This window comes from Mercenaria mercenaria, chromosome 1 (assembly GCF_021730395.1).
Source record: "Mercenaria mercenaria strain notata chromosome 1, MADL_Memer_1, whole genome shotgun sequence".
NCBI classification, from domain to species: Eukaryota; Metazoa; Mollusca; class Bivalvia; order Venerida; family Veneridae; genus Mercenaria; species Mercenaria mercenaria.
Window position 1 is genome coordinate 41940662 of NC_069361.1, and position 27444 is coordinate 41968105.

Sequence of the window (27444 nt, forward strand, 5' to 3'; positions counted from 1 at the left end):
TTAGGAAAATCACATGTTGCAATATTTCAAAACTAAAAATTATTATTGCTGTTATAGCAACCGGAATTTCAAAGCATCAATGCACAAAAGGCTCATGATGAAACCAAAACTACAGGGTTAAGTTATTTTGCCAACTGATTTTAAATGTTCAAACATATGATGATTATTTAGTGATACGCATAAGTCGCACGAATAACATGAAAAATACACGACATGCACGACAACGTCAAACTGCTTGCATGATGTTCATAACGTCACGTCTTTAAATGTCGTCAGTAACTGACATAAAAACATTGCTATTCTTGAAAAAGTGAAGATAATTTATTCAAATTTTCAGATTGAATGGTAAAAGAATGTTCTTCATGAATATTTTGTTGCCCCAATTTTTGACATTTAATAAGGTTTTGTCATAGTTAAATTTTTGTTGTTTGCAATATGAAAAGGAAAATTAATTCTTATTTGATATCAATTCAATGTTCACAGACCCATGGTTGTTCAAACAGAAAAGATCTACAATGTCAGCACACGAGGCTTTGGAACATGATTTGAATAAAGTTGTTTTGCTCGATTCTGTTGGAAATGCTGGAATGGACTCATCCTATGAATATATTGTTTCACACATAAATTCAAGTAATTCTCAGTGGGTGAAGCGGACAGGTATTCATGCTCTACGTGGCTATTATGAAGAAAAGGTATGTAAGATGTTTTGCTTACTTCAAACACACAGTTTTTTGTATGCAGGGATTTACACACATTGATAGAGACGAAATTCAGCAGATTGCCAACCGAGTATTACTTCGAGCACGAGTTCGCGCTGTGATAGATCCAAAGGTCGACCATATATTTACTAGTTGAATTACTTCAACGCATAAACAATATGGTCTCAAATGAATGTCAGGAGCAACAATAGAAGGTGCAGAAAAAACTAGTCCGTTTGAAAACAACAATTTTTTTCATGATCATTTTATAAACAAAAATATTCTACAAATGTTGTGGCATTTCTGTATTTTCTGTGCAGTAGTGTCTATTCGTTAAAAGTACGTGTTACCGCGACTGACAAGTATTAAAGATAAAAACCTGAGAATGAATTTTTTTATGATATATATCTCTGTTTTCAGGTTCTGCATGAACTTGAAAAGGTTGCACTCTATGATGAGGAGGAAACAGTTAGATATGAAGCGATGTTACAGTACCAAGCTCATCCTCTAGCAGTTAGACAAAGGTGAGTGATATGCCAAATGAATTCAAGTATGATACAAAACATTCAACTTCATTTTAAAGATACTTGAAGATCACATATTAATATATATGTGATACTACACGGTATATAAAGTGTAGGAAACACCTGTTTTTATATCACTTTAATACTAAAATGTCGCATTTTTTCGTAAATGTTCTACAACTCCATTTATCTCCCCAGTAATGCTTGAGCTAAATACAAAATGGAATCTATAAAAGACTAAAAAATTCCTTTGGAAGCAAAGAATGCAGCAAAGAAGAATAAAAGCAGACTCGGTTTGATTTTGCCTGTTCATGAAAGGTATTAAAATAGGCAACATCTCTCACGCCTCTTCCTCCCATCCCCCCCCCCCCCCCCCCCCCCAACACTAGTAAACACTTTGTCTAGTTTGTTAATCTGTCATCCTGCAAACCAGATAAGTATATTAATGTAGCAAGATACATCGCTATAGGGCGGAAAGAATTTGCAAAATTCAAAAGAAAATTAATCTTGACTTCTTGAGGAGATAAATAAAATATAATAATGATAATAATAATAATGATTATAATAAAATGGTTATAACTGCCTCTTGTTAAGAAAACTTGCTAATCTTATAGTTTCTGAAATGATTACGAATGGTACAGTCTGTTATGAGATTTAATAGCCAAGGGGTCTCCGTGGCCGAGTGGTTAAGGTCGCTGACTTCAAATCACTTTCCCCTCACCAATGTGGGTTCAAGCCTCACTCTGGGCGTTGAATTCTTCATGTGAGGAAGCTATCCATTTGGCTTACGAAGGGCGGTGGTTCTACCCAGGTGCCCGTTTGTGAAGAAATAATGCACGAAGGAGCACCTGGGGTCTTCCTCCACCATCAAAACTGGAAAGTCCCCTTATGACCTAAAATGGTTGCGGTGCGACGTTAAACCCAACAAAATAAAAATTTGATAGCCAATGAAGCAATATCCTGACATTTTGAAAACTGATCAATTTTCTTCGCTAATAAAGCGTGTTTAATTATTCGAGGAAACAAATATTTTTTGTTTCTTTGAACCAATTATTGCCAAAATCTCTACTCTAAAGCTTTAGCCACAATGCCTCTATATGCGTTTGAATGAAAAACAGTTATGATAATTGCATTACTTTACGAAACAGTAGAAACGAACTTGCGGTCCAGAAGAAAGCGATTCAGGAACGCTCTATATGGGAAAAGTACCTTAAATTCAAATTAGAGGCACCCGGGGTAGACTGGATGAAGCTGGTAGGATCACAGAAAATAGGAGCATCTTTTGGCGTATTAATGGAAAACTTGCTTGACGTCAAGTTGTGTATGTATTTGTGTAATTCAAACTCCCGTAAATTTTCAGACCATATCTACCGTACCGACCATTTAAGTGAGCGTATATTACTTTTAAAGATAAAATCAAATGATAAAGCAAACCTGTTTTAATATAACATGTAATGTTACAGCAAAAACTGTAATGTTTCATTAACAAATGAGAGATAAGTAAATTAATCAAACAAATCCAAGGTAATTTCAGTTTCGTTCAAACTAAGTTTTGAAAGTAAACGTCTTGCTAAAACGTGATTATGATTCATAATCAACTGTGATTTCAGTACGACATAGCAAAGACTGACTCTTTGATATAATAAGGAAGTGTGATTTTATACTACGTTTGATGTGCTTTTCGCAAAACATGTCACGTTAAACTAATTTTAAGTTAAAGTTATTTAGAATGCATTTTTGGATTCAATTAGGGCTCATTGCTATGGTTTTTATGTGTATCTAAACAACGTTAACACATTGCAGCGTTACTGAAAGGTAGTGTTGATATCAGAGTACACGACGAGGTGTATTCAAGAGTTCACTTCGGATACGTTGGAATCAACCTAGATTTCTACTCGGCTAGACTATGTTTTAAAGGTAGCGCACAGTATGGCATCAATATCATCCAGGTACTTCAAGAGTTTAAGACGAACTTCTTATAAGATATTGAAAATGATTATAGTATTATATACTAAACTCATATGGCATCCTCTTTATAAAAATACGTTAAACTTTACGGGTGCTTTACCTAAAAGATTCAGTAAATACAAACACAACCACTGATGAGCACAGCAAAACAAAGGGGTCACCAAATAAAGCAAAATAAGAAATTCTTGCAGAATTTCTTACATTATCTTACATGCTTTTTTTTGTAGTGTCATAGACGTTGTGTATCATTTATATGTAGTACATTTAACTTTAAGATTTGAATAAAATCTGTAAAAAGATCCTTAAGAAGCAAAGAAAATGCGACCAAGCGGAATAATTGCAGACTCGGTTGTCTGTTCATGAGAGGTAATGAAATGTTCACACTCCTTACACCGGCTCTAGCGGAACTCAGTCACACGTTTCTTGATCCTAAAGGACAACAAAACAGAACAGCTGTAATGTAACAATTAACAAAGAAGATAAAAGTCAAAGTAACATGACTGTGAGTAAAAATATGAGATGTTAATGTATTGTTTAAAAATCGGCATTATAGTGGGCAATAGGTTTCAGAACTGTTACTTAAAATAAATCTACTTTAAAATAATTGTTTTGTGCAGGCCGGCCTTACTGCAATAATATTCTTTCCTACACTGATCCAAACTGTTCAAGTAAATATTTTAGGAAGGAGACTTACAGCGGTTTGTCAAGCTTGTCAGAGATTTCAGCAACATTGTGCGCAAAATAGTTCGCAGTGTGAAGGACGGTGTTGAGGCGTTTAAATCTATTTTAGACGACGATTTCTCACTTAAAGATATTGTTGATGAATTCGTAACATCAGTGGAAGAACTACCGAAGAAGGTGAATCTACTTAATGATGTTTATTGTAATTTTTATGGAAAAAGAAATGACTCACTAAAAGGCATTTAACATTATACTTTATATAACATAATACGTCATATGTATATGCACCAAAATTATGAATTGCTAATAATTATACTATTTATTCAATACTAGAGGTCATGCTAGCAAGGCACTACCATCTTGAATCTGTAGTGATGCAGTACAAAATTTACAAAATTGAATTTAAATTACCCGTGCATTTCAAAATTTTATAAATCAAATAATTATCACGTGATGCAAAGACGAAATACCATAAGGTTACCTACGAAGGTTTTCATACGCCATGTCGTTGTATTAGAGATTCGGATTATATCGGACGCTACTCATCAGAAGTGTATCTTGTGACGCGTCATTTTAAATTAAGCTTTTCTGGACGCCGACGTTTGTTGATTGTTCTGTTGTTTGAAAGATTTATTATTGAATTCCCAAGTACTTTTTAACTACGGTGAAACGGCGATAAATATGTATACATGAATGATGTTTTCTGTGATACACCAGCCTTTACAAGAACCGTCTTGGCATTATTGATTTGATTTTGTTTTCAGTGATGTTCTGAAACAAAAAATGTTTTACTCAAGCATGATCTGTTTTCAGGTGTTATCGCTTGGTACCAAAGTTCGACAGATACTGAACAAGATAGCCAGTATTGCACGTGAAAATCTTCCTCCGTTCGCGAAGACAGTGAAAAGGTTTACAGATGCAGTAACCGAAACTTATGAAAGGGTTCGAGAGGATGTTATGACATTTTACAATGTTTGTACCTCATTTATTTCTGTCACGTAAACTACTTGTTTCGAATAAATATTGCCTTCTTACTAGACAGGCCTTATTTTTTAACTTCTCTTGCTTTTAAAACCACTGCGAATGTTTTACTAAGCATACATTTTCTATGTGCAATGTATCTATTTTGTGGAATCAACAATGACATTTGTACTTTCGTAATTGATATCATATAATCATACACATTTGAAATATTTGAAAAACATATGACCTCGAAATGAGAAATCAACAGATGTTATTGTTTTCTTTTAATTATTCTTGCAGTCAATAGTAGAAGGCGTAAAAATAATCATTCCGCAAGCAGCTGAACAGATTTATGAATCGGTACAAGGGATAATTCGTGCGTTAATGAAAATATTTAAAGATCCAAAGACAGCATTGTCCGACATTGGCAAAGGAGTGATTGTGTGAGCTATAAATTTATATCTACAACCATATTAGTCGTACTAACAGCATAATCTTTAAGGAAGATGATGCCTAGTTTAATCAAAATCTTGGTTGTTTTAAATTCAAGTCTCTCTGTTCCTAGGTAGATCATTTAAATAAATCTGATCGTAAAAGATAGTATTATTCAAGATAAGATTACCGCCAAGAGATCTATGGCGTTTTGTCTTCGTTCAAATTTCTTTTATGTTCATAAAATTTGACTTTGTTAAACTAAATATTCTGGGTGCAAGCTATATTCCTAAGAGCACTACCACACCCTATTACCTGATGTCCACCACGCCGAGGGATGCGGCTGCCACAGAGGTAGGAAATCAATAACGGTGAATAGTGGTGTTAGTTTTTTGAGCTGTATTTTTTCATTTCGACTTTCCATGAAGATATTCTGGTGCAGGCATATGTGTAAACATATTATATGATTAATCCTGGTCGCCAACTTTGCGAAATAAAGAAGTATTCAGCTGTTTAAATTGGACGTTTATTAAAATTGATGCGAAAATCATATTCAACGGCCCAATTCGAAGTGTTTACAAAATATTTTGATCGAATTTACCTCATAAGTCAAACGACCAATCATCTGAGGATAATCCTGGCAAGTTTCAAGTCTGTTCGTACGTCTACACCGACGTTATGACCCTCCAAAGGGACCCGGGTACAGTCACGTATGATAAACTTTACCGCAGAGGGCATTTTTTTAAATGATGCTCATCCCACCGAGGAGTCAAAATATAGGATACCGTTTACGACAGAGGGGAATTTGGTGTAAAAATGTCTATTTTGGCTGATTGTTTCGCTTTTAAGTCTTGGGAAGTCATGGAATCATTTGCAGTATTCATTGTTTATATACTTATGTTTAATAATGGGCGATTTTCAATGGCGAACACCGCTGTAACACAGTGTTAATCAGTCTAGATTGTATTTCTATCTCCGACATTGCATACTATCTGCTACATGTATAGATTGGTTCTGCTGCTGACTGTAAATGTTCATTTTGTAAATTCATTTTTGTTTCAATTTCTTTTATGATGAAATATACAGAAATAATGATATCTTAAGTCCTGATACTTGCGTTCTTGCAGGATTCTGTGTTGAAGTTACGGTTAATATTAGGTATTAAATCGTTTTGCATTTATTATATACAGCTTTCATTTAAATACACATCAGCTCATATAGTTAAACACAGTTTGTCGAGTAGTATATTTAAGCAAATATATTTGAAATGCATGAGAATTGTTTAAAAAAAGCTAAGACACTGATTTGCAGCTTACGCTAGAGTGATTGACCATTTAAGTACATGGAACTGGAATAAGATGAAACCATTTGGAATGCTGGATATAGGACAGAAAACATATACCGACGTGATTCCAAATGAAGGTGAAATATTCATTTCTAGTGACCAGCGTGTGGGCATGTATCGAAGTTACAGGGCAAAATATCAAAATTGAATACATCTTTAAAGTTTTCAAGAGAGATCGATCAGAATGAAATCTTCATTTCAGATAGTAACTCGGTAATAACAGATGGTTTAGTTATTTCCATTGCATTTTGATAGATCTCTCTTGACATGACAATTAATTAAATGGTCAATCACTCCAGTGTTTACTTCAAAATCATTGTTACAGTAATAACACGTGTATGCCTTCATCTTTGGTTCTGAAATTGAATACAAAATAAATTGTTTAGAACATTTCTGTAAACGATTAATGAATAACAGCTTTATTTAGAACCGATCACTTGACTTATGCCACTGACAACAAATATATTTAAATTTTCTAGCCTAACGGATCTTTTATGTAGAACTATGTTACTATCAGTAGCCTCTTAGTATGAAAGCTTGATAATGCAAAACAATTTGATATTTACCTATATTCAACACTGAATCCAGCAAGAACGCAAGTACCAGGACTTAGGATTTCATTGCTGGCAGCAAATGTCTGTATATTATGATAAAAAAGAAACAAAAATGATTTTACAAAACGAAGACTTTCAGTGGCAAAACAACTCTATACATGTACAGTATCAGATTGTATGCAATGTAGGATATATAATATATATATACAATCTAGACTGATTGCAAAACGATTTATCATTTAATATAAACCGTAAATGCAACACTGAATCCAGCAAGAAGGCAAGTACCGATACCATCAGGACTTACGATATCATTATTTCTGTATATTTCATGATAAAAGAAATTGAAACAAAATTGAGTTTACAAAACGAAGACTTTTGGTAGCAAAACAACGTCGGAGATAGATAGAAGTTCAATCTAGACTGATTACCACCGTGTTACAGCAGTGTTCGCCATTGAAAATCGCCCATTATTAAACACAAGTATAAACAATGCATACTGCAAATAATTCCATGACCTCCCAGGTCTCAAAAGCAAAACAAACAGCCAAAATAGACATTTTTACACAAAATTTCCCTCTGTCGTAAACGATATCCTATATTTTGACTCCTCGGCGGAATGGGCATCATTTAAAAATGCCCTCTGCGGTAAAGTTTATCATACGTGACTGTACCCGGGTCCCTTTGGAGGGTCATAACGTCGGTGTAGACGTACGAACAGACTTGAAACTTGCCAGGATTATCCCCAGATGATTGATCGTTTGACGTGTGAGGTAAACCCGATCAAATTATTTTGTAAACACTTCGAATTGGGCCGTTGAATATGATTTTCGCATCAATTTTAATAAACGTCCAATTTAAACAGCTGAATACTTCTTTATTTCGCAAAGTTGGCGACCAGGATTAATCATATAATATGTTTAGGCATTTACACATATGCCTGCACCAGAATATCTTCATGGAAAGTCGAAATGAAAAAATACAGCTCAAAAAACTAACACCACTATTCACCGTTATTGATTTCCTACCTCTGTGGCAGCCGCATCCCTCGGCGTGGTGGACATCAGGTAATAGGGTGTGACTACGTGTACTGTCTATGGACTATGTACCACATATGCTGTTGAATTTTACAGGATTTATGCAAGTGTTAAACAAGTGGAAATACTGAAAAATGACATATTGAAACATACATTTGTTACTGGCGGTAAGTTGGATTTTGGCTCTTTTCTATTGATAGACATATTTGGGCAATGGTTACTGAACATCTTCGTAATATAGAACGTATTCAGATTGCCACACAATTCCGAGGCGATGTTTGTTTTATTGCCCTAATGCTTGCACTTGCTGACCAAGCGAGTTTTATGAAGATCAAGTTATTATTATATTGTAATGGTATTGCTTTGTAACAAAATCGCTTCATTGTTTTCTATATTTCACAGAAGTTGTGGAATGTTGTAGTCTATAAAACGTTTGTAATTTTCAAAGCGTATGCACTGCTCCTGTTTGTTTCTAGATATATACTCTGACATTTGAAACTTTTCGTTGCTACAATTAATCATTTTGAACAAACGATGAATAAGTTTGAAATACGAGTAGTTACTTTGTTGAACAAATACTGTTTCTTTTGAAGGTCTAGGACCGTACTGGAGTGATTTAAAAGAGGACGTTAATACCATTCAAACATTATATGAAGACGCACTTCATTCTGTACAAACAGAAGGCAAAGAATGGGTTTCAGAATTATTAGAGGATGACCCTGTTGAAAAACTCACAGGCGGTAAAATGACCCTGGTAAATTAAATGTATTGAAATTCGATTTCAACACTATTATACTACTGTTTTTAGATCAAATTGCTCTTTCACATATTTTAAAATGGATAGAGTTTATACGTTTACGTCACAAAAGCGACGAAGCTGAAGCTCTCTGTAGAGTAATCCTGACAGGTTTACCCCTTCTCATTCGTTAGTTTTTTTACCGTATTCACCTTTCCATATTTATGACATACACATAGGGTGCGCTCTGACTCTACTATAGTAATCATGTCAAAAAACAGACTCAGTATCCCCTGAAAGGTATTGATTGAAAAGGGGTACAATAACATGAATATAATGGATACGTTGTTTAAAAAGTAAAAATCTCATATTATGGGAACAGCGCTTTTTTTTTTTTTTGTTTTGACAATTATTATCGACGAGAGAAAAGTATTTGCGTCTATAGTAATTTCCGTCGCGGCTTAGTTATTCAGAACTAGCTTTTGTTGCGTTATAATAATTAGTAAGTGACCTTACAACGGAGATTTAATGTGCTACACAACTCTTAACTGTGATATCCATAAAAATTTGATAAAACTTCTGCAGAATGCATTATTAAATCTTGTATATCGCTTTATAAATGTCAATGCTTTGGTCCGCTTACCGTATCAAGCTTTCAGACCTATTGTATTGGCCGAAGTGGTTTATAGATTCATTGATAAAATGTTCCGTAATTTAAGTATCGCAAATCTAAGTCCATTGAATATTTTTAGTTTAGGCCTAGACTATTGTTTATTTTTTTCTCGTTTTGTGTGTGTTGCGGGGTCTTCAGTCTGATCCTTTTTAAGTATTTGAATTAATCTACTATTTATTTGAAGGGTTTAATGCCCGTCGTTTTAACACTATTTCAGTTATTTACAGACAGGCAGTTCATAAGCCTTGTTCTAGTATTTGGGAAGAACCATTTCTAGACTCACAAGTCATATTCCGCAAGAAACTACCGACTTTTTCAACTAAAGACTTTCAATAAAAATTATTAATGATAATGAGTCAGTCGCGTTACACGAGATACATTATATCTTAGAGGGTTTCGTTCTTATTTTCACATCCACGCGACCGAAAGTTAGTGTGCGTTCATTTAAGATTTAAATGACGATTATTATATATTTTACTTTTCAGTTATTCAACCGTAAATCAGCCTTATATGTTGTAAAAGTTCCTGCCATGTGGCCAGCGTAAAAATGTTCATAGTGTATTAAATCGACTTGTTGCGTAAATTAATCTTACCTTGTACAAAAAAGTTTACTAAAAGGGCGGAGTTACCTGTATAGACGAGGTCCAAAAATAGCTTAAGCATTGCCACTTTGGACTTAAAGGCAAAATTCTATCGATTAATAAAAGGCGTACGAGCGCAGTGGTATATTTTGTAATAAAAATCTTTATAATTCAAAATAACCTTCTTTTCGTGAAATAAACCTGAAGATATCGACAGGTATGCGGTACCGAGTACGTTAAATTCTCAAACATGGTTTATAAATAGAAATAAATATTTGCTTGTTTTAACTAGTTCTATGTGTAAATTAATGGGAAGTTTCATATCTTTACATCTACGCTTATCAATAGGATTTCCTATTATATTTCAACCCTCCCGCTTAGCTCAATAAGGAGAGCGCAAATCATACGATCGCGGGGTCGTGAGTTCGATCACCGAGCTGAACGTATGTTCTCCGTAACGATTTAATATAAGACATTTTGTCTGAAATCATTCGTCCTCCACCTCTGATTCATGCGGGTATTTGGCATTAACTTGCAGGGATAGCTTTGTATTAATAAAGAATCGAGTAACACTGGTATGGTTAACTGCCCGCCGTTACATGACTGAAATACTGTTGAAAAACGAAGTGAAACCCAAAACAAAGAAACGAACAAATACTTTATTTCAATAAGCATCCGATATATAGCAAAATTAAGACCAAAGCAGTTTTCGAACATGTGCTCTTTTGAAAGCTATATTGTTGTGTCCCCTAAAATGAGAATTATGTTTTTTTCTTTTCTGTGAGTCAGGATTTAAAAAGGCTTAAGCTTATCAGGCGTTTAATAGGGGTAACAACATAATAGGAAATTGGGTTCGGTTCTAATCTACAGAGACAAGAAAGATATGTCCAGTTCTATCTATTTTATTAAAGGTCTAAAGTAATACACCTTTATTTATAAATTCACACAACAACAGACAGTTAAACTATTTTATAATAGAATCTGGTTAAACCAGATTTTGCATTATCAATGTCGGTTTTCAATATAAATACATACAAGTCCGAGTTCCAAGCATACCAGATATATTAATTGAAGGATACCATAGAAATTCTTATTTGACCGGATTGGGTCAAGTCAAGATCTGGTCAAGTTCCAGATTGGGTCAAGTTCCAAAAGTGGGTAAAACCTTATAATAAATAAATTAGATTTATATAAAAATGGTTAAAGATCTAGGATCAGTGACAGGATAAATGTTTAATTAATTAAAATGGGTCTTAACCTCCATGTGAGGGTACATTTTCATGTAGCAGCCTGCCGGTTTAAGCCTTCTAGCGCTACTGTTTACAAAAGATGCTGAGTGGACTTAAATAGAATAAGGGCGCGCGACCTAGTATGACGTCACACGGTGCAAGAATACACAACGTGCAGGATAGCGCGGTCTGCTTGGAACTCGTATAACTCGATAAAACAAGCGAGTTAAAAGCTGAAATTGGTCTCAAAATGAAGCTAAGACATTATATGATCTATAGAAATCGGTAATACAGATTGTCAGACAGAATTATGCGTGAAAATGGCGATAAAACTGGGACCAAATCTGGATCACGAGGCGCTTGTTGAAAAGGTAAACAAAGAAAGTACAGTGCCCCGTTATTTTGTAAGACACAAAAACAATGTTCAAAGCTATATCTAACTTTATTTCTGGAGCACTGAGCTATGATGGTTTAAAATGTGTAATATGCATTAGTTTATCAAGGGTTAATCAATAATGTTAAGTATCAAAATATATCATGATTATTGTATAAAATAAACATATTTCAGGAAACGATAAAAGAGAACATCCGATCCGAAATAGAAGCTGAAATCGAAGAACTCGTGCAGCCTCTTTACCTTCTAAAAGACATCGGAGGGAAATATATGCAGACGTTCTTTAGTATCATTGATGTGTTCAAAGATATACGAGAAGCTTATACACTTTTAAGAAATGGGTATACATTCAAACTAAAATCCTGTTTACTTCTATTTTCAATCTTCCAAGTGGCCCTTCTTATGTTTTATACTCATCACGACATTTAGAAAACAACAACAGCATGAGTCACAACAATTATTTTCAGTAATTATATTTATGTATTCTGGGGTTCGAGAAGAAGGTTAGTATTTCCATCGGTTAAAAACTGTTAACCATAAATATGTAGAAGTAGAGTTATTCAATCGCGTTTAAGTTGATATGAATGTACTTCTATAAGTCAGTTGACACATGTCGAAAAATTATTTTTCCTTCGATCCTTTCTAGCATATCATCGAGTTTTATTTTATGGAATTCTGGTTACTATAGAAGGCTAGTACGCTAGGCAAATTGTCAAATTCTGTATTCAGAATAGTAAAATTAACGCAAAATGCTATTTTTCAAAGCTTAATATCAAATATTGATTGTCTAATGTAAATTTTAATATGATACATGCTAATTGTGATTTAGAAATGCCAAATGTTCACTGCTATGGTCTAATTCAAAATAGCTGAATATATTTAAGTATGAATATATCCTTAAAATAGTCACTTGCTTTTGTTAATTGCTTTTATAATTTCTGAAATCAGACTGGTAGAGCTAAATTTGTTTAAAGAAATACATGATAATAACCCATTGCGGCGATTAATTCTACGATTAGTGACTAATTGGCAGTTAGCATTTGACATTTATCATTAATTCTAACATGACCTGATATATTTTGCCTAAAATCACAAAAAGATGTAACTGTGTTTTCTTTTGTGCAACAAAATGAATTTCTCTACACCACAACTATTACTATTAGTTTTATTTAACGTAAACTCACTGTTTTGAATCTATCATTTCTTAATATGTTAATTGCGTATGGAATTATGAAGTTAGTATTTATGACTATGTAATCATGGTAATGGGCATTTAACAATTTCTATTAAGCATTGGCAGTAATCATTCAGCACCGATCATCCGTCCATTACTAACTGCTGTTGCTTAATATCAAATATTCAGATACAAAGTTGGAAAATCGCTTGTCAATTCCATCTTTGGACACAAGTTCGACAAGGATTTTCCAAGAACTAGAAGAGTAAGTGGCGAGGGCTGCAATGGGGATGGATTTTACCCATCGAGACTTGGGGGTGGTAACGGTGAATACAAAACTGACGGTATTGATATCTTAGTTGCGGAAGGGGAAGAGGTATACGCCTTATTTGCACATAAATAAATCATGATTATAACAGTTATAATAACATAATCTGCATGCACTACTTATCTCTATGATGAAAACAATGTATGATATTAATGTTTGTTATCGGAAAAAAATGAGTTTCCTCAGTTTTGTTCCTTTCACGTTAAAGAAATGTTGACACAAACATTTAAAAAAATTGTCAGTTTTAAACAGAAATTATTCCTGAATATTACATAGATGGTTATTTGACTTAAACATCGTGTTGGCAGAACTTTGCCGATAAATAAAATCCCTTAAACTTCCAGAAAAAGAAATTTTCTTTTCCTTTTTTAATTTTGATGCGAGTGTTTTAGTAGTTGTTTGTAATACAATATTTTAGAATGTAAAACGGCATAACTGAAAACTGAAATAATTAACAATTTTAGTAACATTTGACACATATCATTTTCCTTATTTTAGGTAGTTGCTCCTGTGGGAGGAACTATCATTTTATCCGACAACAACAACGAAATTATTATAGCCGACAGTGATGACCTGCCTCAAGGATCCGAACTCGTACTAACAAACGTGGAGATAACTGATCCTGTTGGGCATTTAACACAGGTAAAACGATATCTAATGTATTGAATATAAATACGAGATATGTTTTAACACTTTCATACCTCCAGCTACGAAAGATTTATTTACACTAGAGTACAAACAAACAAACATCATTCGCTTAGCTGGGGATGTCGCGAAAATTAAATTTTAAAAATTCTGTGATTAAACGATTGAACATTTAGGAACCATGATCGTACTTGCACATTTATAGATGTTCTGCTTTATAAAATGTTTAAAGACGGAATAATTCTTCATTTAATTTTCAGAATTGCTTTCATTTTTAAATTTCGTCATATAATAAATAACGCGTGGTTTTAATACTATTAATTTCCACAGGTTACTGGAGGCGAAGTCATTGGTATTGTGACTAAATCGCCTTGTGGCAATAACAACCACATTCATGTCTCTGTTAGAAGAGGTAGTGGGGTTGTGGATCCAAGTAACTATCTAGAAGACAGAAAAATGAACGCACCGAAATGGGAACAAATATGTGACGACTATAAAGTCGTTTTTAAAGTAATCACGGCTTTTCTAATTTTTTGTTAACATAATTATACCCTTCAATTTGCTTATAATAAGTATACATACGATATGTTTGCTTTTCACAACTGTCCAACTTACGTTAATTTTTTAACAATATAATACCCATTAATGCACTTACATTTTTATTCCGTTTACTGTAGTGCGCATTCCAGCATAAATGCTTTTGTAATCTGAGTACAATTGAAAATTGTACAATTGTTACCTAAATAGCTCAACAATGCTTTGTCATTGTCAAGCCCAACGAAATGCTTTTGTTGCCATGCATTTTTCGATGTACATTTTTACACATGTTTGTACCAACTACCTTAAGGTAGTTCTGCACGTTTGATAAACCGGAAGTGATGGCGTAACGTCATTTATCCGAAAAACGTAGAATAAAGCCTGGGTTCCGCGTACGGAAACGAAAATCATTATATGAATTAATTGCAACCTGTGAGTAATTTATTACATTGGCACTGTTGCTATATTTCTAAAGTCAAAATTTGGTATTAAAACATATAACACGTTAAGTACGCGGACCTATACATTTTATTTCATCAAATTACAGGCCATCTCTTTATTCACAACTGTGTGAAGTTTCATCAAAATCTACAGTGTAGAAAAATTTCTATTCGCGAAAATGTTATGAAAGTTTTGATTTTCCCATAGACTTCCATTATGAAATATTGCTTGAGGTCCATAGTTTTCAAATCAGTCTAGCAAAAAATCAAGCACACGACCCTTTCTTTATTATTTAAAAAAAAAAAATAAAATTCTATCCAAACGTGCAGAACTACCTTAACAACGAGCAATGAGTGTATAATAAGCCAATCTATGCCTATGCAAACTTATATTAATTGCATTATAGTTTGATACCGTTGCATCTGGTTTTGTTGTTGGTTTGGATGGCCGAAAAGAAGACGACACAACTGAATACATTGAAGAAGATGAATCATTAGCAACAGAAGATATGAACGAATCTGAAAGGCCTGGACAAGATATACAAAACATAAAAGGTACAATCTTTTGAAGATATAATAATAGTGTTTCATAAATTTTACATGATTGCACTTACTTCTTAAAGAGGAATGCCTAAACGATGTTTTTGAAAAATGTAAATTTAGTCAAATGGAAATTAAGATATCGTTCTCAATGTTGAATATCAAAATGAATTATTAATTATTTGTTTTACCTAGACCATAGAAATATTACAAATTCGTTTTCAGACGACGACGACGGGATCTACAAACATCTGTCTATGAGAAAAAGGAAGAAAAGATTTGTTGATACGAAAGCTTTAAGTATGTCATAATAAACTTATTTTAGTCACATGCATTATGTTCTAGAATTGTATAGCTCTCCAAGACTTACAAATATGCGCTTGTGGGTGTTTACAGAAGCATCAGTAACTCAGTAACTTATTATCATATCTCACTTATCTTTCCGTTATTTTTATGTAGTTTATCGGTGATTTAAGAGCTTTGTGAAAAGAAGTGTCATCCTTAAATATTGATTAATGTGGCTTACAAGTTTGCTGAAAAGCATAATAAACAGTATTTTTTATTTGATAAACTACAGCTGATTCAGTTTAAACCATCACCTTATGGTTTGATATTTCATTTAATAAAATAATTACTGAAATACATGAAGCTTTGGAAGAGCAACCGCAAGTAACGCATAAACATATGCAATATTTATGATATATCATAATAATCACAATTTGGAAATAAAAAGTACATTTGTGATTAATGGTACCGTTTCTTATATATCAACAGAAAAACCAAAACTAAATGTCTTTTTAACACGAGGCAAACTTGTAAGAATCATATTATCAGAAACTGAACGTTACTACACATTGATGCAGACAGACACCTGATAAAAATGCATTTTACTGTAGGATTTACTGAAAGAAAATTATATTTCAGATACTACATTAGATATACTCGTGACAAGCATTAAGGAGTTTCTACAAAACTTTTCCATCAGACGAATAAAACTAGGAGCGATCATTCAGCTATTAGAAGAACTTGGACTTGAGGACACAAAGGCGAAAATGGCTAAATTGATAATTGATATCAAGGTTACTACTGTCAATATATTCAAGTGTTTCCTACCTTCGTAATTATGGGTTGGGGCCGGATGTAATACTTATTTATTATGATATGCACGGATAATTTCTTCTTTATGCAAAGTGACGTTATCTTGTTCTTGATACAGTGTACTTAAAGGTATCCTGAAAGAAATTTGCATGATATGTCAAAAAAACTATTCCGCTGAAACATAATTTAAATGGTTTTATATAATATTTGGTAGGATGCTTGTATTATTTCTGTACAATATAACCATCTGTAAAACAAATTAAGACTCAGCAGTCAGATCAAGACACGATATTTGCATCGGTACCCGCTTCGATCCATATCACACACTTATTTCACCGCCAAAGTCAGAACTATTACCCGTGTTCAGAAGGACTGGCGGCCAATAGTTTTGACTACTGACTGGGAAATCATTCAATAAGTGTATATTACATCGCATCAGCAATAAATATTCACAATTTTATTAGAAAAGTAAAATTTTGTTAAATACCGTTTATATTAAAATTTTAAGCCATATAATAAAACATTTTTCTTCCAATAATCCAACGTGTACACTTGCATTTGGATCTCAATGCCTTATAAAGCATATTAATATGAGTACATGTCCAAAGACAGCAATGTAATATGTATTTACAATATTTGTTGTTTCGCACCGTCTTTCAAACTTATTTCACTTATACAAGCAGGTAACTTATTTAATGTTCCAGGATTATCTAGCAGTAAAAACATGTTCTTAGCAAATAATTGCTAATTTCTCAAAATGAATCAGATGGGGAATTACAGATACATTTTCTTCTATCCCAACCGACACAAAGTAGTGCAGTAGATATGCTTATCCACATTAAGCAAGAATCGTTCGCATGAAGTGTAATAAATCATTTATAATACACATGATGATTGTATGTGTTATATATATTTAATAAAATGATGACGATGTTACATGACAATGCTAATGCGATATATAGATTAGATTGCTGAATTCTATTTAAGGCAAAACTATTTTCATGTCAATGTTTTAGTAATTTAAGTCATCTGCTCAGCATGATAGTGCATACATAATGAGGTAATAGTTCGTAATCAGATGATAATTTTTTATTTCAAATTAGGAAGCAGTAAGCAATGAAGAATGCAAAAGCCCATATCACATGACAAAACAAGAACTTGAAAACGAACTCTTCAGCAGAGGAAAACAACAAAAAGCCACTAATGAAGAAATGATACGGGAGCTTACGCGTGCTGAAATAAGTAATTTAACTATTGTCTAAATTGTTAGACTCATTTTCTGTCTCACCATCCGTGCAGAACTCTCACTTGAAAAGTATGCAAGTGATTTATTTCACATCTGATATATAGGTAGATCGCAAGAAAATGAGCTATGTGTGTAATAGCCATAAAATATCATCAGAATCTTTTTAATTGATTGTCCGGAGACAACGTAATAACTATACAAGGAATAGGTAGGTGGTAATACAGAGAGCCATTGTGGCTTAGTGTTTATTTTAGAGAGATTTTACTGCGGTTAGCATTTATATTTATGCATCGTTTATTTCATTTTTTCCAGGTTGCCCATTGATCACATTGGCACTCCCAGAAAATGAATTACTGTACTGTACACTTGATGAAAAATGTGTTGGTATAGAGTGCTGCCTTACCGTTGAAGTGTTCAGTTTACTACAGAAATCAATTAGAATATTTGTTCGCCTAGACGCAGAGCCTTTGACATTAACGTTCGGAGTAAATACATGGACGGATTCAATTGACACATCTGATATGGAAGGAGGTGAGAAAACAGTAGGCTTGGCCATGTTTTATTTTTCAAACTTTATTTCAGGTCTCTTTTAGAGTAATGTTGAAGTAAATATAAGTTAAATTATTGCCTTTTTGTCATCCTTATTTCAAAACAAGCTATTCATTTTGTAGTAAAAGTAATGTTTGATAAACATGTGTCGTGTATAACATATTATCAGTAACATTTATTTACCAAAAACTGAAGATGTTTTCAAACGCATTAATTTATTTGTTTATGATAAATGATAAATGAAAGTTTGTTTTTTTCAAATGCAGATGATGAAGGTTTCAAGGACACTGGGATTGAGTTTGATTTCTTGGATGGTCAGCGGATTGTTGTGAAGTATGTTCCTTACTCGTGAACATATTCAATTTAAATACACTTTACCAATTAATTATTTCCTTTTCTAATGAAAAGAATTAGAATTATCTTTATCTTATCCATGGCAACATACTATAATGTAAAAAGAATTTGGATTCTCTTTATCTTATCTATGGCAACAGACTGTATTAAATGCTGTTGCTATGGATAAGATAAAGAAAATTCTAAAAAGGAGTAAGTGTTATCATTGATGCCGATAGTTCCATTACACATTACATTGAAACAGTGGATGGAGATATCATGAAATTAGTATTAACACGCGGAGAGAATCACATTAATGACGAAAATGTCAGTGTTTATTAACCAATATGAAAGGTTCCTAAGTATAGTAACAAAGATTTCTTTGACAAATATGTCAATCCCTATCATTGTAATGACCTTAAAGGATTATGCATGTAATAGAAGCTTTTATTTTAAACAGCTTCCTCAGTTTTAATTGATCGTACAAATCATTTTTGAGATGATTTTACTCAACAATTATTAGCGACAAAATGAAAATAAATTGCAATGTACGTATTTCTTGCAGAATTGTTTTACATTTTTAGACTTTCTTAACAACATTTAATGGGATACATTATTCTCGAAGTAAATAAGGGGATAGGAGATTATTGCTCAAATCGCACTATCCCTGTTATTAATACCAATTTTTGATTGGTTATTTTATCAGATATGCATATAAAGGTACTACAACCGAAATGACTTTATCATTTGGTATTGGTATCTGCGACGTTGGAAATATCGAAGACTGCTTCGTTTATATACCTATGCTGGAAAACGCTGTTTTTCCATTTCCAAGCGTAGACCCAGATGGAAACTTACAAGTTAAACCAGGTAATTACTAAACCAATGTCCTTGCAATGTTAGACACACAGCTAGCTTGTGTCGCCTCATCTGTTATAATAATACAATAAGTACAGAGTTTAGATAAATTGTGCCTTTAATTATTATTTAAGTTTTTGTTTCAGTAATGGTAACCTAAACTAGTTTGCTAATGTTATGATCATCAAGTAATAAGCTGTTTGTATATAATCTCCATACTTAATATTTTGTACACGGTCAAATTATGAACATTTCATTTTGCATGATGTTTACATTATTTGATACTTTATCTTCACAGTAGATGTAGACAAGTATTTCGAGGAAATCAAAGGTAATATAGCCGATGCTCCAATAGATGTTGCTAAAGCCATTGTTGATAGTACCATAAACGATTTTCTAAAATCTCTTGGAATTGATAAGGTATCACATCACTCATTCACTAGTTTAAATACGTGCATTAATTTGACTTGTCACAGAACAGTTTGAAAGTGTATTTTATGTTTAAAACAGAATAATACGTTAACATTTTATCTGGCGATTTGAAACGCAATTAAAAAGTATTAAAATAATACACATTATTACGTCCACATTGTTGTCTATATCTCCGATAGTTGTAATTTCATAGAAAACTCTCCGTTTCAATTCGTACATGACAGCAGTTATTTCCTCTTTATTTCGTACAAAATCCAATTCATATGTAATACTATTTAGTGTACGTTTTAGCTATCATAAAACAAATGTGAATAGATATATCTTAGGCAATTATGTGAGCTGTAAATGTATGTACTATGTCAACATCCAGGATGAGCTTCTGAATATAGCGACATGTCCACGACCACAGAACCTCGAACTTGCACAGATAACAGAACGTCTTGAAGCAAATGGATTATCAATCTCTGGATCAAGGGCTGAATTGGATGAGAGATATCTATTGCTTGATTTAAGTAATTGAATTTTAATTGCTCTTAAGCTATGTTTATCGCATGTACATTTTTAATTTTCATATTACTCTGTTGTTTTATTTATTCATTTCTATAATAGACTGTGTAAGTTTCAGTCGAAAAATGCTTTGTATTTATACTGGATTACTATGTTCAGATTGATATCTGGCATTGAAAACGAAACAGTACTTCAAATTTACTAACGTGTTTAACTAGCTAAAACATGGTGGTAAATAATTAAGAAAACATGAGTAATGTTAGTTGGTGCTAGTATATTATTTAAACATTGGGCTGTAAGAATCTGATCTAACCTTCTGTTTTTAGGTTGCACATCAAATGGTGTCACAGTGACGCTTCCACGACCTCAAAATGACTTGTTATATTATCATATCAAGGATGATTGTATGAAAATAACGGTCTGTCTGGATTTCGAAATTCCTGAATTAAAATTATCCAGGTCGTTCTCCGCATATCTCGAATTGGATCCATGCAAATTTATACTGACAAAGGCGTTTGAAAAGAAGACAGAAACAATTTTTATATTTGAGTACGATTGGGGTAATTATCATTTTCTGTTACAGTGTCGTTTATAGTCAGAGATAATTGAAATTTATATAATGGTGACCTTTCACAAATACTAGTTCTATTTATACTTTTTTATATCGATTCTCAGACTGATGAATTTTTTAACTTTTTAAGATCATTTTCCAGTTGGCTTCATTTTTACAAAACGAGAGCAGGTTCCATTCTTAAATTGCGTATATTTGTGTTATATATTTTAAGGCAAGGACGAAGTTGTGGAACTGACAGATGAGATAGATATACTGTAAGTGGCATTGAAATATTACACTAGCTCTGTAAAAAAGATTATGACCAGACAACTATGTCATTCACACATCATTCCGAATACACCATTTGAAATATTGTATTATTATAAGGTTTTATATGTCGGAAGTAATTGCATAATTGCGAGACGAAGTCATTCATCCAGATAACGTACAATAAAGTCTGGACTCAATTTATTTGTGAATTAGACTCCCATTACGAAAACTTTTATTTGAGGTCCAAATCATTTAGATAAATCTAGAAAAAAACAATCACATGACCCTAACTGTTTTGTCCAATTGTTCAGTAAATCCTTATGTAACGAAAAATCAAGGTTTAATCAATTCTACATTGAAGAATACATTTTGATCGGAACGGGCAGCACTACGTAAACTTAATTTAAATATAAGTGCAATTTGTCAAATGTTTGTAAATATAAAGCGCTCTTATCTCTTTCCGTTTGCCTAAAAAATGTACAAATTAAACTTCAATCCCTTCCACATATGGCTAACGTATCGGTACGCAAAATGCAGTTGTGTACACATCGTTTCGAAACTAGAAAATAATGAAATCTTAAACCACTAATGGCAGGAGAAGATAGTTTTAATTTCCCCGCGTTTCGGAGTATAGCGGGAAAGTTTTGTCTTTGAGTTACGGTTTATTGAACCGCACTGGTCAAGTATGTATGAATATTGTCCAATGGGAATTTGTTTATTCCCAAACTGAGCAATTAGAAATTACCATAAGCTACAAGTATAATGTGTTGTACATATTTGTCAGTTCTAGAGTGCACTTATTTAGCACTGTATGAATTTCAAGTATCTTAATATAAAAAGAAAGTATATATATATATATATATATATATATATATATATATATATATATATATATATATATATATATATATATATATATAAGTGAGATATTAAAGAAAAAACATCAACAAAATGCCTTTCAAACACACTGGATCCCGGAAGGATACAAGAACATAAAGATAAAATTATAGAGTATGAGAAAAAATATATGTTCAAACAGTGTCAAAAGTTTAATTATAAACCCGAGCGCTTTCGGCTTTTTAAAAAAGCCTTTTTCAAGGGTAGCATAAATCAAAACAACACAGCAACGGCGTAAATACCGCCTGTATAGTTCGATATATAAATGCTCAATGAACATATCGATCAACAGAATGAGTGATAAATAAAAATAGCGGTTTTATAAAAATAGAGCGTTTTTGATTGGTTCCCTGTATTTTTCCTGAGGATTTCGTTCATTGGTTTTGTGTTTAACGCCGTTTTCAACAGAGAAGGTAGCGGAAAAAGAAAATCTATGTTGTGGTCGATTCCCCACTAAGATTAAAAACACAGATACTAATAGTTCATTTTAGCAGATATTAAATCACTTCAGGCAATCGGACATAGTTTTTAATTAACATTGACCACAACATAGTTTTTCTTTTTCCGCTACCTTCTCTGTTGAAAACGGCGTTAAACACAAAACCAATGAACGAAATCCTCAGGAAAAATACAGGGAACCAATCAAAAACGCTCTATTTTTATAAAACCGCTATTTTTATTTATCACTCATTCTGTTGATCGATATGTTCATTGAGCATTTATATATCGAACAATACAGGCGGTATTTACGCCGTTGCTGTGTTGTTTTGATTTATGCTACCCTTGAGAAAGGCTTTTTTAAAAAGCCGAAAGCGCTCGGGTTTATAATTAAACTTTTGACACTGTTTAAACATATATTTTTGCTCATACTCTCTCTCTCTCTCTCTCTCTCTCTCTCTCTCTCTATATATATATATATATATATATATATTATAATATATATTATAAGGATTTGAATAATTCTGTTTTTACATCTGAAACTTTGGTACATAATTGAATTTTGAAAATAAGCTCAAGTTATTATTGATAAGTAGATCTATTATGTTCAAAGTATACCTACAATATTGTAGGTATACTTTGAACATTTAGCACATAAATGAGTTTTTCTTGATGGTAAAAAAGAAAGTTTTTCTTAACAAAATAAAATATTTTTTATGCACATAAAGAAAGTGTTTGTCGAAATTAAACTAACGTTTTTTAATGTGTGAAGTCCACACACACCATTGAGGACAGCACTGAATTGTTTTTTGGACACAGGTTTTCACAGTCACATTTTCTTTTCAGGACGTCGTGTTTTTCAATGATATGGAGAATTCCGATACGAATTTTTTAATAAAACAAAACGTTTTGATTATACAAGAATGGCATATGTAATTAAAGATAGGACTTCGTAAGAATGGATTTGCACAGTAACAATGTTTATATTATACATCAGTATTATATTTATAAGATGCAATAAGAGATTTACATATTATTTGTTGATAGTATTTGTTATGCAGTATATCATTCATATCGTATCGGAATAAATGGTCCTGTAGCCAGAGTGCATAGCAACAAGGGCGAAATAGAGTTTGTGTTAAGTTTTATTTATAAGTAAAGAGAAGACTTGATATTATTAATATGAGATGATGTCTTCTTATCATATTAAATGCATATATATTATCCACTTCAGTATGTTTTTATGTCATAATCGTTGTGTGTGTGTGTGTGTGTTTTTCTAAATGTAGTCACAGTCACCACCGGTAAACTAGATCCTCTAGTAGACTGTTTGTAACTTCAGTAGGTGAAGGATAGTGCACGAACTTTTAGTTTTAATTGGAGGGGAGGCGACGCGAGTACCATAGATAAAACATGCTGATTACAATTAAGTGCATGCTTGCCGGTTTATTGATCTAAGCTCTATCATGTTTCAGTTTGAAACAATTTCTTGTGTTCTATTTTCAAAGATTGCGGATTAACAGAGACACTGACAGGAAAATGTTTCTAATCGATTTCGACATAAGATTTAAGACGTTATCAGAAACTGTATTGCAAGGACATGAGATACCAATACCTATTTGCAACGAGGAATTCTCATTAGAAGGTTGAAACATCTTATTTCTTTTTTCAATCTCTGTATGGATTTTGACACTTCCATTTTTAAAAAACAAGTTAAACATTATTTTATTTAAACTGTATTGTTGCTTTTGACGTTGGCTTAAGGGATATGACATCCACCTTTGTATCTCAGTTAACGAATTTAAACTTAAACATATCAAGTACGTGAGATCAATAAAAACTATAATTTGTTTTTTAAAGATTAATAATTTCAATAAGACTGGAACGGAAGTAGGTTTTTACGTAATCATAAATCACAGCCTACATGAAATTTTTTGTAACATTTTACTAAGGAAATACCTAGTCACTGAAGTGACACTTTATTCCAGGAAGTATGAAAGATTTAGCAACTGCCCTTGGTGGAGAAATAAATAAAGCCGTATTCAATCTCATTTTGAGAAAACTTGAAATACATGATATTATAAATCACGGCCAATGCGAGCTGCCTTCGGCACCAACAGGTATGAATGATCATTCTTGATAAAGAGAGCTTGTTTTAAGAGTATAAAGAAAATACGTTTCATTTGCAGCAAATTTAGCGGATTAGTATTAAAATAGTCCGTGAAGAACTTGAAGTAATTTAATCAATTCTGTATTAAAAAGAAAGTGAAACTGTGAACATGAATTATATGAATCAACATACACACAATGCTTAAATAAGGCTATATGGAATATGAACAATACTTCCAATATGTGCAGTGAATAGTTTATCTATATGAAAAGCAAGACCTACGGATGGAAGTACAGTTTTCTAAAAGCATTTATCTCATTTCTTCTTTTATATCAAACAGAAACAACTTCACACTTTTATACATGTATGCCTATCTAATGTCCATAGCTAGAACGTTTCTGCAGGGTTAATAGGTTATTGCTATTCACAGGATGCCCAGATTATCTGAATGTAGTAGATATGATACCAGATAGCATGAAAGATATACTTAGTTGTGTTCTTGCTGACAATTGCTTCGGAATATATTGTTGTGCTGAATTTGAATTACCAATTCCATTTTCATCTGAACATATTGACGTAAAGTTCCCAGTATGGTTCAAATTAGACCCCTGTGGATTTAGCGCTGACTATGGAATTGGTCCACGAAGTGAAACAGAATACTTACTACAGTATAATTGGGGTAGGTATTTATATCAATGAATTAATATTAGATAAAACATTGTATATTTCCAAAACAATAGTTTCTTGCGGGAAATTTTATCTCTATTGTAATTTATGACTTTGGCACACGGGACTGACGATGTCACATGGATGTGTCCATGTCGAACACAACCGATCGTCAAGCTGCATATGATCCAACTGTTATCAATATGAATATTCATAGGTTGTTACGATGTGTATGTCAGGCTTCCAGTCACAGAAGGTTTAGCATTAATTAGGTAGATATAGTGCTATCTAAAATGAATACCACGCTGAAAACACATAAATGACATGACACCTCATGCAGCCACAGCTTTGACAGTCTTGAATTAACTATTCTCCGAATGCAAATAACCAAGTGAGGAAGCTAGTAAAATGTTTATTAAATTATATAGCATTAGATTCTCAATTTAAAAATGAAAATTTGATTAATGTCTGAATCATTCATTTACTTATGGAATGTCAACAATTTGCTTTTGATGTATTGAATAAGATTTTATTTTAGTATTAAGAGCACAATATGCGTGTCACATTATACACTTTCTGAATGGCTTGTCGGTCAATAGTCAGAACTGTTACCTGATGTCCGAAGGACTAAAGGCGGCCTATATATTTGAAAAATGACAGACATACGTTATTATATATAATAATAACTTAGTGCATAACATCAAAATTTATTTTCAATTTCAAATGTTTACTTGTTTGCCCGTGTAACATGTGTTGAATATCTAGATTATTCACGTATCACAAACTGTGGACCGTTATATTATTATCTTTATTATGAGGATGTACAAAAACATTTATACGGCCATTATTATCTTAGAAATAAAAAAGGGTAATTATGTTTTAATTGGAACGAGCCATGTCAAAACTTAATGTTTTGTTTCAGGAAAACAGGAAGTAGTTCCAATAGGAACAGGAAAGGATCCACCGATCATACTTTCGTACGTATACTCAATATTGTTTACGACTTGACACTTCGATATATTACGACAACATTTAGTTTCTTTTATTTTTGTCCAGCGCATATGGCAAGCCAATTATCCAATAATTACGTGAACCCCAGTTCACGGTCGAAAAACTAGGATTAACGATCGATAAACTAGGTTTTTCGAACGTAAAACTAGGTTTTTCAAATACTAACCTATTTTTTCGAGTGAAAACATCAGATACCGGGCGTAAACTATAGTTTACGCTCGTGAACCCAGGTTTACGTTCGATAAACTAGGTTTCTCGATTGAACTATGAATTTCGGTCTTTATCCTATGTTTACGACCGTAAACTTGGGTTTACGAACGTGAACCTACGTTTACGAGCGTGAACTATGGTTTACGACGTTATCCTATGTTTTCGCTCGAAAAAATAGGTTAGTATTTGAAAAACCTGGTTTATCGAACGTAAACCTAAGTTCACGCTCGTAAACCCAAGTTCACGTTCGGAAACATAGGTTCAGGCTCGAAAATATAGGTTCAGGTCCGTAAACTATGGTTCACGGTCGTAAACATAGGTTCACGTCCGTAAACGTAGGTTCATGGTCGTAAACCCATGTTCACGCCCGAAATTCATTGTTGATACTATAATCCTAATATATCGACCGTAAACTATGGTTTACGTTTGATAAACTAGGTTTCTTGATTGAATTATGAGTTTCGGTCGTTATCCTATGTTTACGATCGTTATCCTATGTTTACGCTCGTAAACCCCGGTTCAAGCTCGTAAACCATAGTTTACGAACGTGAACCTAGGTTTACGACCGTGAACTGGGGTTTACAATCGTGAACCTACATTTACGAGCGTGAACTATGGTTTACGGCGTTATCCTATGTTTTCGCTCGAAAATATAGGTTAGTATTTGAAAAACCTAGTTTTACGTTCGAAAAACCTAGTTTATCGATCGTTAATCCTTGTTTTTCGACCGCAAACTATGGTTCACGTAATTATTGGACAATTGGCTTGCCATATAGTTACAAATCGA

The 27444-nt window shown here is 33.0% G+C and overlaps 2 protein-coding genes across 2 annotated transcripts in view; both read left to right on the forward strand.

Moving 5' to 3' along the window:
• LOC123523186 (uncharacterized) overlaps positions 1-20049 on the forward strand; it is a 34195-nt gene extending 14146 nt beyond the window's left edge. Inside the window, exons 14-34 of the mRNA XM_045300876.2 lie at positions 484-692; positions 1119-1222; positions 2371-2543; positions 3026-3171; positions 3872-4048; positions 4685-4843; positions 5135-5277; positions 8299-8369; positions 8796-8956; positions 11990-12156; positions 13179-13365; positions 13816-13959; positions 14293-14472; positions 15347-15494; positions 15705-15779; positions 16404-16558; positions 17681-17819; positions 18136-18354; positions 18639-18705; positions 19412-19575; positions 19862-20049. Coding sequence (XP_045156811.2) covers positions 484-692; positions 1119-1222; positions 2371-2543; positions 3026-3171; positions 3872-4048; positions 4685-4843; positions 5135-5277; positions 8299-8369; positions 8796-8956; positions 11990-12156; positions 13179-13365; positions 13816-13959; positions 14293-14472; positions 15347-15494; positions 15705-15779; positions 16404-16558; positions 17681-17819; positions 18136-18354; positions 18639-18705; positions 19412-19575; positions 19862-20049 — 3176 coding nt within the window. The remainder of the gene's footprint in view (positions 1-483; positions 693-1118; positions 1223-2370; positions 2544-3025; positions 3172-3871; positions 4049-4684; positions 4844-5134; positions 5278-8298; positions 8370-8795; positions 8957-11989; positions 12157-13178; positions 13366-13815; positions 13960-14292; positions 14473-15346; positions 15495-15704; positions 15780-16403; positions 16559-17680; positions 17820-18135; positions 18355-18638; positions 18706-19411; positions 19576-19861) is intronic.
• A 1256-nt stretch (positions 20050-21305) lies between these two features.
• Positions 21306-26444, forward strand: LOC128556916 (uncharacterized). Its single transcript, XM_053542883.1, has 5 exons — positions 21306-21330; positions 24169-24305; positions 24649-24780; positions 25201-25449; positions 26359-26444. The coding sequence occupies exons 2-5, from the start codon at positions 24200-24202 to the stop codon at positions 26442-26444; spliced, it is 573 nt and encodes a 190-aa protein (XP_053398858.1). The 5' UTR covers positions 21306-21330; positions 24169-24199.
• Positions 26445-27444: the final 1000 nt, after the last annotated feature.